Raw genomic sequence first — 11627 nt, 5'->3', positions numbered from 1 at the left:
TTGTAGTTAGAGAATGTATGTTGAACCTAAATATTATGCATGGAAGTATAAGGTACCTACTTATACTGGACTACTAGAGAATTAGAGTTCAAGTTTATTGAAAAATATAAACATCACAAGAATAAATTATATATACCGGCGGTGTAAACGTTTGTTTTCTCCATATCAATTACATTGCATTGCGTCGTCAAAACAGTGGTCTCAATTAACAGAACATGGTGACGTGACGTAATATAATTGATTTAGATGAAACAATTTTTACACCGACGGTGTAAATAATTTAATATCCAAACGTCAATCGCGGATTGTACTAAACTTCGAACATCCGAAAGCGAGAGTTAATTAAAAGAGAATAATTTCTTTACGGAGCAGCCATAAAGAGTTGTTTACAGCACCCAATCTCTGTCGTCCAAAAGTGTTTTGGGCGGTTTGGATGTTAATGAAACTTTTTCGGAGAAAAGTAAAACTTTTTCCATTAAAATCCGGACATGATTGATTGCTGCCGCAAACAGCTTATTTGCACCTACTCCGTAAATAAGTATATCTCTAATTAAAAACAAAGAAAGGAAAAATGACTACTGCAAGCCAAAAACCAACCATATGATCCTCCATTGGGATAATGAGCTAAGCAAAGTAAGAAAGGGGAAAAACAAAAAAGGTTAAGGTTGTTTGAGGTGGATTTTATCAATTTGGGTTGTCAATTTCTACATAGTAACCTCCTTATTTTTGAGCCATACTCTCCCCAGTTCAAAGTGAGAGACGGTCTGCTAGCTGTGGTAATGTGGATTGAAAAATTATTCAGTGCTGCCAAGCTCATCCAAGATTAAGTTTATTGAACTCAAATCAACGTGTTGTGAAGGAGAGGTGTTAAGCACCACATGACGTTGTCCCAAGAGTACTGATTTGGGGATCCACAAACTCTCGAGCAAACTGATGTCTAGCATTTTCTATTTATTTTATGATCTTGGAATACAATCACGTGGTGCCCAATATACTTTTTTAATTTTCATCGCACATTTCTTGGAGGTCTATGATTTTTGTACTAGACTCCACAGAAATTTACGCAAGATAAGAGTGTAGGGGCAACACGTGACGGTGCCCTAAGACCACCACAAAAAAATTTCATGATCCGACATCAGACAAAAGCGCTCTCTCTCTCAATACTTTTGTAGATGCTTCAGCCACCATATCTTCAAGATCTCTAACTCTTTCTTTAGGTTTCCTTCATTGTCTTTATTTTCTTTTCCCTTTTCTAAAACCACAATCTTTTAGTCAGCTTAAAAATAACGCGTTACTTCCTTTCCACATAAATTTCTTCTAATGTACGTACCACACCCCAAAAGCAATTACCCATACTTGTCGAAAGCCACTTATTGTAGACCCTCTCTCTCTCTCTCTCTCTCTCTCTCTCTCTCTCTCTCTCTCTCTCTCTCGTGGGTTTAGTATGCATGGATGAGTTGGACGGCCTTCATTTGCATGGCTTTCTTTCTTTCTTTCCGTTATATCCCGACCTCTTTTTCTTTTCTCTATCTTTATAACCTTGTTGGTCAACCAAACATGCACTTCCGATGTCCCTTTCATGCTTTGATATTTTGTTTTCTCTTCATGATCATTAAGAATATCAAATTGGGGTGGTGTGGTTTGGTTTCTCATTTTTGTTTCAAATGGGAAGAGTTTTAGCTCTAACTCTTGAGGACCTAATTTCATCACAATTTTCCTTTCAATGTATATATATATAAGTGTAGAGTCGGAGATAAAATCATCATCCATTTTGTCCATTTATCAAATCCCAACTGATCCAAATTGCCAAAAAATGAACAACTCCATACGTTTCACATATACTCCATCTTTGGCCTCCTTTAATTGTTTTCATTAAAAACTAATTTTTAATTTTAGTTAGACATATTATATTGGCCGAACGGTATGACGTTTTAGAACACTGTCTATCCTAAATTGTTTGCGTACGTCTCTTTATGAATGTCACAAAATGTTTGTACACTTGCAAAAGTGAATGTTCCAAAATTGTAGAAACCTGCTGGAAGGTGCAAAAAAGTGAGCCAACCCGTTCACTTCATAGACCTCAACGCATAAAACAGTCTAGCAAATAATCAATTATCGATTTGACATTAGGAGCTCAGTGTCGAATCAAATTATTCTCGGAATGGATTTTTTAAATCTTACTTTTTCCATTCATTAATTCAGTGACGCGTTTACTGAATTACCGATGTTCAATCGACTTGATTTTCTTCTCTCTTTTCTGCAAGTTTGTGTGTTGAGGTCTAAAGAGTAAACAATCCGAATCAAGTTTTCAAGTTTGGAGAAGGCCCATTTCGAGGGCACATCCATTTCCAAGTTTGTAATTGTCAATACTAACCAAAAAGGTCAAATCCATCCTCGTTTAAACGCACCAATCTTGACTCTTACAATTGTAACGATTGCTTTAGGTTTTTAATTTGAAGTACTCTACTTTTAGTTCTGCTTAATTCCAATTTTACTTGCGGTGTGACCAAAATTATGAACGGAGGTCATGAATTCTTGAGAGTAAATTCACGCAGATATGCTCCAAAATGAGGGGTTTAAGTTGGACGATGGTATGGTGGTGCAACGGAGTTGATCCATCTCATACTTCAACGTTTGAACTTAGTGCAAGTGGAGTGGTAATTCATTTGTAGGTATCATGTACGTCCATGCATTCAACTAGAGATCAAATCTCACTAACTACACTAACACTGCTGACTTTCCCAGGAATAAAAAACGAAAAACAAAATAACTTTTTTAACTCAGTGGGCTTCATCTCCAGCCTGGCCCACTATTAAAATTGTGCAGAATGTTTGTCGAGTCCAACCTCCCGGGTCTAGCGCTGCATCCAAAATAAAAGTTAGTTTGATTGATTTCATGGACTCGCTCTTTCTCATGGGCTGAAATGTAGGAGTATTTTTAAGCCATGTACGTAAAAGAGAAATCTTAACCACATCCAATCAAAGTAGAAAGGCCACAACCAAGGGTAAATGGGAAGAACAAATGGGTTCGGCCACTTCATAAATGCCAGCCAAGATTTTTCCGAAAAGCATTGTATCTGAAAAACGACCAACACTGATACAACAAAACAGTAGATAAGAATAAGCTCGGTTAAGCCACTCAATACAACAATACCACACAGCTCCATAGACATACGTTACGGCGCACGCAGGAGGGACTCATCAAGAATCGACTCAACAGAGTGCCAGTGCTGAAGATTCACCACCAGTGTCTCTGTAACTGAAAACATTCAACTTTCACCAGGCAAGCACGATTCTTTGAACTAAAAGCAGATCCAATTGAGGATAAAGGATTACAAAGAATTCCGCATACAAGCAATGCATTTGCCAAAATACCTCGACATGTATCTGTTCTACAACTACTAATATAAATTTGTATAATTTGATTCAACAAGAAATAAGACTAAAAATACGCAGAAACATTTTAATTTATCTAAATAAGCATATGCGAATAAAATAGCTACTCACACAAGTAATGCGCCCTTGCAGTCTTTCCCAAGACAATTAACCAAGTCATCACACATCTGTGAGCATATTTCCTCAACCAAGTACATGATGCCTAATGCAATACAAAGCCGCTCCTATTGATCACACATTTGACTTCTTCCGTATTCTGAATCACTTTAAACACGGGTTAACAACAGATGAATGAACACATGGCTTGCTCCAGAGTCATGTTTTCTTTAGAAGGAAACCCAAAAAGATGCCAAGCACACCAACAATAATAACATATATGAACGAAATTCCACCGCTGCTTCTGTTGCCTTTTCGTCTCAAGAACTCCTGAACATGGAGAAAGCTCAAATTAAGTCAGTTTATGTTGACACTCTATATTTCTTACAACATGCGTAACTTAAAGATGAACATCTTCTGATAACCCGTCATGTATCCATTATCATCACTATGAAACGGGGCATTTGTTGACTTACACATTTTTCACAAGGTATTGTTTTTTGGTCATTTTACACAATTTTCACATGGTGAAGAAGTTCCAAAGTAACATCTTTGTTACATAGTATTTTTTAAGGGTTACGATTTTAGCACTTCCCTTTTGTCCATTGGCACTCCCTTTTTTGTCATTATTCACGTGAAATTACCAACTTGCCCTTCATATAGAAAAAGTGACTCTAGAGAAAATGGTAATTTAGTAATTTCACATATATAAAAGACAAAGAGAGAAGTGCCAATGGCTGAGTGTGAAAATCACTCCCCTTTTCTAAATGCATAATGCCTCACACTCATTTGGTAAGAGTAAAAGATATGTCCAATATTAAGTTTGGCATTCTATTAATTGAAGCTTATAGTCAAATGATAATTCATGTTTAACGTTGAACGTTGAATAATGCTCCTATGTATGCCAAATACTTTATGACATCTTGTCAATACCATTTAGCCAGGAAAGTAAAATAGAATTTCGCTATTTTCTCCAGGACATGACAATTATATGAATCTAACACCTAGATATAGGACTAAATACCAACACACAAATCGACGCAACAGAGTTCAGTAGGCCACTCCTTGCAGTAATGATAGACTATTGCAGTAAAATGTGAAAATATCGCTAAAGAATCGTAAGCGAAAAGGTAAAAGCACACATACATTTTTACTTTCATCCACGACACAATCATACTACAAATTGCAAATCACAAGCATTGCAATTCACCTTTTCCTTTTCCTCCATTTAGGATCCAGAAAATATGTTCTCAATGGAAAGGTGCCAGTTGCCAAAATAATCGAGAAATGGGAACACGTCATTGGCTCCTCATTCCCTAATCGAAGGTTGGTACTTCGCAGTTCATTAGTACTGTGGTGCACTAGGATGGACTATTCAGAGTAATGGATAGCCTTGTCAAGGGGTAGAAAACGACAGCTTAAAATTTTTCAAACTAACAATTGGTATCGAGATCCCTTTATTTTGGCTACAGATGGGGTTTTCCCTTCTCTACAGACTAGTGACCTATGAGATACTCTGTAAATCGTTAAGAGATTTCTCTTTCTTTTTGCCGAGTACAAAAGTTGCATTACCTTATGGTGTGTTTTTCTCAGAATGTTTTACCCAAGAAAAGTACTTCAAAATGTTGTACTCTTTTACTTGATTTGGTCTAAACATAATGAGATATGAGATCACAGTTTGTCATTCACATGGATTTATTCATTACCACTCCTAGAGGGCTTTGCATATTCACTGCAGTGTCTAAACCAGGAAAAAGAATTTCAAAAGGTTTTTGCCACAAAATGAAGTCAAAATAGTTGTGGAATAATGTGCAACATACAAGTAACTTTTCGATTTACAGAATGTCCGAAACCATGTAAATTCTGCTCTATGCAGGATCACATTCATGTAAAAAACATTCAATACGCACTATAACTGTGAAGTGGTTTTTTTGGCATCCAAGGGAACAGTAAAATAACATAACCTGTTCGTAACAAGATGGTGCTACATCTACTGTTCAAGGCATTTTGTGACCCAAGTATAGGATAAGTTATTGGATGCTCCTGGCACACTGCCACATGCATGGTGCTCCAACCCCCTCCACAACCACATTCATGAGTGGCCCAAAATTAAGTATATGGGCCCCTAAGAATATGTGGTTGGGGGTGTTCTGGCACCATGCGGCGGTGCCGCCAAACCACTTAATAATTACTCCGAATATAGGGCTGCTTCCATAAGCAGGACAATGATAGAGTGATAAAAAAAGATTCCAAAACTTCCTTACCAATTCTTGCTGAAGCTTGTTATTTTGCTGAATTGCGGAATTTTTCTCCTGAGTCAGCTTAGAAATAAAAGCCTTCGCCTGAAAATGAATAAGAATATTGCTTAAATAAAAATAATGAACTGCAGTCACCAGATAAAACATGCAAACTAATCGAATTAAAATGCAGGTTTTTATACCAGTTTATAGTGACTGTAATATATAGTTACAATGACCAACAACAACTTGTTTGAAGAAGCCCGATAAACAAGGCCAGAAAGTAAACAGGATTACAAATACAAATTCAACAGAGAAATCTGGCAAAAATTATTTCGAAAGGGAGACGCTTTATTTACCAGAAAAAGGGATGAATTTTTAAAATGGACCATAATAAATAGCTTATATCAGTTTATATTGACAATAATATATTGTCACAATGACCAGCAACTACTTGCATGCAGAAGCTCGATAAACAAGTCCTGAGATTCTCGTAAAAGGAACTGGTGTAGCACAAAACAGATAGAAAGACAAACTTCTTCTGGAGTAATGTTGAGGCACCTATCAGCCCTCTACTCCAAACAAAATTGTCATGTTATTGAAGGTAAATAGGTCTGGTATTCACGAACCCCTGCTAACTGTTCCTAGACTTGGAGAAAACTCCTCAAGGTGGACCTATTGCCAGGCCTTTTGATAAATTTTCAGTGAGGATGAGTTCCATCACTTTCTTGTGGTAGACAACTGCCATTTGGCCCATTTCCTAGGTCACTTGATCGAGGTTCACACCCCAGAATTGTCTATGACTCTGGCACTCCTTAATTAAAAACTTCCTGTAATTATTCAGAATGGTTGGTGGAGACGGGCTTTTAGAACTGAGGCACATGTCTTTGTCTTTGCACTAAATAGATCTCAAAATTTCTCACATATTCCCTTCCCACCCAATCCTGCAAGGCCTGCTTCGGTTGAATGGGTGAATTCTCATTTTCATTGGCATGCTACAGCAACATAGGATCCTTTGAGGACTCAGAAACACGCTGTTACTTGGCACAAACTAATTCCCAAGACGAATTATTCTTAGGCAGTATCATATCTGGCCTGCTACACAAAAAAAAAAGGCTTAAGCTTTGAACCAGGGATAAACTACAAAAAGGGGTATTAGTATTACTAATTTGCTGCCTGTCAATGGTTGCAATCATGAAGATGAGCACTACAAGCATATGCTTTTTGATTGCCTTACTCCAGACCTATATGAAAGTGTCTCAAAAGCTCCTCACCCTTGGCACCATGACGTAAATTGGCTGGTGGACAGTTCCAGAAGAGAATTTCCGTAAAATCGTTAGCAAGCTTGCTTGGGCAGCCATGACATGTAAAGTCAGTACTTCTTGCAGGAGAGAAATTGCAGGAATGTTTTAGCTCCCAGAGCCTGTAGCTGGATCAGACGTCATGTGGGGGCTAAAGCTTGCATATTGAATTCTGTTAAAGCTTGTAATCTGAATCTATCTGCATCAAAACTGGACAATCCCTTGTGTATTCTCTAATATTTTTTTCTTGTTTGAAGGGAACATATTCCGCTCTCCAAAATATACATATTCTCATGTCTGTCAGATACTCCGTATTTCTTATAGGCTTATAGCCCTCTTAGTACTTATGAGGATATGCCCTTCTTGACACAATTTTCTTCTATAACAATTGCTCAAGAAGAAGAAGAAAAAGAAAAAAAAGACGAGATTTATATTCAAGAGTTGAGCCTTTTCACCCCAAACCATCACTAGGCATTCAAATAAGAGAAAGAGCATAGCTTCCACCGCTAGTAAAAATACTAACATCCCAGCGGCAAAGTGGACAAAAATTGTTAAATGTTTAGATTCCAATGCATATTCAAATAAAATGACAAAACATAAACAGACTACAGAGAATGGTAAGCAGCATGTGTGCATGCATGAGATCAAGATGTCAATTATGCAAGGACATGCTCGAATAGTATATGTAAAAGAAAGGAGAAAAAAGTACTTCTCACGCATATATTGCTATTTGCTACCTCAAAACAAAAAGATGTTGCATAATGAAAGCAATATGAAAAGACTTGCCTACATGCCAATGATTCATAAAACCACTTGAAACAAAAGAAGCAATTCTGTAAGCAGAGAAGTTTTCTAAGTCACGAATCTTACATCAACTCACCTAGCCAAAAGATGGGGTCAACCCTCAGTTTGTCTCGCTTCCACAGCTATCTTCTAAATAAATACATTCACATCCTCAAAAAAGTGATCCAAAATTTAATGAACTGCTTTCACAGCTACCTACTATTCTTGATGTACTTCTCTTGTCTAATGTACAATAGAGATTTTTAAACGCGTCAACAGTGCAAGTACAGGAGGATAGTCCAAATAGGAGTAGTGCTTAATGACTACTCTGTGATCGACTTTAGAGTGAATATGGTTTTCGGATATTGGAATCAATGCCCACTATTCAGACCACAATTAATTTTGAAAGGAAATGAACAATAATTCGTACAGACCGAGAACATGGTCACAGGGATATAGGTCCACCAACCAAACCTTCAAAAGAAACTAACATCCTTGCAAACTCTCTTCCAGGAAATGGAAGACATTTATCGAATATTGCAAGCACCTATTGGAAACAAAATTTGGGGGCAGAAACAGTGGCGACTCCATAAATTTGTGTACACGGGGTCAATTTACGAAAAGGCTAGGGACATAGACACCTGTGCACAGTTTCAGACACAGATTGTTGCGGAACCATCCAATGTGTGTAAGCCCCATGTTTACCGTACATATGGGACTTCCATGCATGCATTGGATGGTTCCTCTGTGTCCGGATATGTGCACAAACATCTGTATGTGTAGCATTTCTCATCAATTTAAGTCCTAATTATTATGTAAATAATTGTATATTCATCTATTTCCTACAACCTAAGCATATCACAAATCAACTAAAACTTCCCAACTTATATGTAACAGAAGCCACTGGCATCATGCTCCTACTTTGTAAAAAAAAGCAAATGCATGAACTTCTACAATAGCATTGTATGAGGTCCATATTTTGAAATCTTTGCATAATCTTTTTATTGTTGAATATACAGAAGGAATGTAGGGTCCCTAACAAAAATAAAATAAAAAAATCAATCATATCTCTACCAAGTTACATAACGATTCTCTAGTTTCATACAAATTCAATGATACATCAGTCAATTAAATACTAAAACAATGCATACGATTCTGGAGATTAAGATGCAAGAGTTAAATATTAAGAAGAAATGTTTATCTAAGACAATCTATGATTCCATTGGCAACCCATAGATGAGAGAGAGAGACAGTTGAACCATATATGTCGGAACAGTCAAGCGGTGGGGGTTTAAGAGGAAATAATCCCGTGTTTTGCATAACGGTTGTGGCCATGGTTATACTTGATGGGGTCAATTTGTGGCCAATTCAGATTTACACCATAATAGTAGAATTTCCCACTTTTCGCATGGGGTCAGCTCACCCCGCACTCCTCTACGTAATGTCCCTTCTGGGCAGAAAGCTATGACAGATAAAGGGATAATATAATTCCATGACACATACTACAAACATGTGATTCCACTTATACGAGAAGTACCAAGCTAAAAAAAGATTTGGACCTGGCATGGTCTTTAAATTCAAGGGCAAGGTATAAACAACAATATAAACATGCCAAATCCAAAGACTAGTAATGAATTTTTTTTAAACCATAACCTAACCTCTGATGAGTTATCTTGAGGATTGACATGTATCCTTTCGGCAAAGGCACTTGAAGCCTACAGACATGATTGCACATAAGTTTAAGTAATAGGGCAAGGATGGGCAACTTTTAAAGCAGAAAGACGACTTCTTTTCAAATTACCACAGTAAAACATCTAGAATACTCACAGCAGTATATTCAGCTGTATTTAGAGTTCCATTGTCTGACACAGAAACCCTTGGCGAAGAACCTTCGTCTGATCCTTCTCGCACAGGTGATGGTGGTTGTGGTGGCGCGACATAAGAAACTCTCAGCTTGCACTCCTCAACAGTATTTCCAGACTCCTTGTGGAACTTCATAAAATAAATAGAATAAGTTCTCAAGAACTCTAAAAACATGTTCATCCAAATTTTAGCTACTTGCATACGAATTACATAAAACTTTTACATACCATCTCTGGAGTGATATCCTTTGTAGTAGCTCCAGGACTGGTGACCGCGCTCTGAAGGAGGAACTTATCCTTGCATTGCATGTCGGCAGGAGCCTCCTTCTGTGCTTGCATTGTCACTAAACCACGCATAATTTGACAATACACCAGCAAATGGAGAGAAATTAGTATAATAACTAACTACACCTATGATAAGTAGATGACCCATACAGTAGAAAACTCAAATCAAGACAGAATCGAAACTTAAGGAAAGAAAGCACAAGGAAGAGAAAACCTTAATTTTTCTCTCTTGTCTAGTTTCTAGTTTGGGGTGGAAACTCAAACTATTCAAGTTAATTTCGTCCTCTTTTCCTTACACTCCTCATTTTCTTTGTTAGGTTAGGCTATTGTTTTCCCTCCTCCTTTCTTTGGAATCAAACAAGGGAAAGTTATTTCCCTTTCCCTCTTTCGCAATACCAAACGGCAAACACTGAGAAATGTCTACACTTTCCTAGGATTCTTGTACTCCAGGCTCTTCTTTTCTTCAGTTCCAAAAATCCAGCTATGATGCCCCTGTCCGGTTTGGGGCATTCATGCCCCCCATTTTCCCTCGACCGTTGGATATCCGTTTTTTAATCTCAACCATTGGTTGAATCCCTCTCGTAGTAAGTGTGGCCACACATTGTGGTAAGTGTCATCATAGTAAATGGTAGTACATAAAGTCAGTTTGTGTGGTAAGTAAAATTGCAATTTTTGCGGAAAAATCATACAACCACCTCCTTTTGTGGATGATTTTGATATAAAGGCTGAGATTTACTCATTTTTCAATCCAAATGTCCATATTTATCGGGGCATCCATGCCTCCATACCACTAAAGGGCATGGAAGAAAATCGTTCCAAACAGGAAAAAAATATAAGAGAAAAACGTTATATAACGGAGACAGAGAGACTCAAACCTATAACATCGGATGTAGACTGTGGCAATACGATTCCGGTGTTAGGACGAACGCAGTACTTTTTAGGATTGGTCGTCTTGACCTAAAAACACAATCCAAAAAATTAGAGACAAAAAAAAAAAAAATATCAGAATTACAACCATCTAGGGCTTGATGAAAAATAATCAGAAATTGTACCTTGAATGCCACATAGTTGCTGGTTTTGTTCGTTAATTGCAGAGAACACGAGATCTGCTTCTTTAATTCAACTATTCGGCGACAAAAGCATAAAACGAAAAGATGAGAAATACTGCAGTATACTTGAGATTGAAAGAGAAAATGATGAAGGAAGTAATTGGGAGAAAGTTACAAGGAAATTGAAGCTCCTGGGGTTCGATGCTGAGGAGCTCTCCGGTGCTCATTTTGATGCGATTGCCGAGGGAGACGCCGGTGACTGGAGAGAAAAGGGATTACCGGTGGAGTACGCGATACTCCGATGGTTGAAAAAAAGTGAGGAATTTGGTACTCCAATTTCAGAGGAAGAGAGATGGGGAGACAGATCTGGAGTTCAAATGTAGTACTACTAGTAAGGAGGAGGACCAGGAGATACCTCACAGACCGACAGCTACGTGGCATACAGTAGGGTTTTTTTTTTTTTTTTTGTAAGATAAGAGAACGGAAACATATATTCATAACAAAAAGTCCCAAACAAGAAGAAGAAATTAAAACAAACAAAAACAAAAACAACAAAAAAAATGAAAATGAAAATCCCCCAACAGCCGCAATGTAATAGGTACACTTTTTTTCTTTTTTT

The 11627-nt window shown here is 37.5% G+C and overlaps 1 protein-coding gene across 3 annotated transcripts; it reads right to left on the bottom strand.

Moving 5' to 3' along the window:
• Positions 1-3295: 3295 nt before the first annotated feature.
• Positions 3296-11419, bottom strand: LOC131322478 (vesicle-associated protein 1-2). 3 transcript variants are annotated; one of them, XM_058353814.1, is made up of 8 exons: positions 11184-11418; positions 11012-11082; positions 10835-10916; positions 9903-10018; positions 9640-9804; positions 9471-9527; positions 5756-5833; positions 3296-3821 (listed from the first exon to the last, which is right to left on the bottom strand). In XM_058353814.1, exons 1-8 carry the CDS (start codon positions 11233-11235, stop codon positions 3711-3713), a joined length of 732 nt encoding a protein of 243 aa, XP_058209797.1. In that variant the 5' UTR covers positions 11236-11418; the 3' UTR covers positions 3296-3710. The 3 variants fall into 3 exon arrangements, 2 of the variants coding, with proteins under 2 accessions (XP_058209797.1, XP_058209803.1); XR_009198854.1 differs by lacking the exon at positions 3296-3821 and adding an exon at positions 7003-9274 and having other exon boundaries at positions 11184-11419; XM_058353820.1 differs by lacking the exon at positions 9471-9527.
• Positions 11420-11627: the final 208 nt, after the last annotated feature.

Source organism: Rhododendron vialii, chromosome 1a, assembly GCF_030253575.1.
Source record: "Rhododendron vialii isolate Sample 1 chromosome 1a, ASM3025357v1".
NCBI classification, from domain to species: Eukaryota; Viridiplantae; Streptophyta; class Magnoliopsida; order Ericales; family Ericaceae; genus Rhododendron; species Rhododendron vialii.
Note: the sequence above shows the minus strand (reverse complement) of the source record. Positions and strands in the feature narration are given on the sequence as shown.

Excerpts from the sequence above, each read along its gene's own strand:
- LOC131322478 (XM_058353814.1), bottom strand. The coding sequence starts at position 11,235 with ATGAGCACCGGAGAGCTCCTCAGCATCGAACCCCAGGAGCTTCAATTT. Across the intron at positions 9,805-9,902 it reads AGGATATCACTCCAGAGATG|TTCCACAAGGAGTCTGGAAA; the intron begins GTATGTAAAAGT and ends TATTTTATGAAG. Across the intron at positions 3,822-5,755 it reads ACAAGCTTCAGCAAGAATTG|GAGTTCTTGAGACGAAAAGG; the intron begins GTAAGGAAGTTT and ends CTCCATGTTCAG.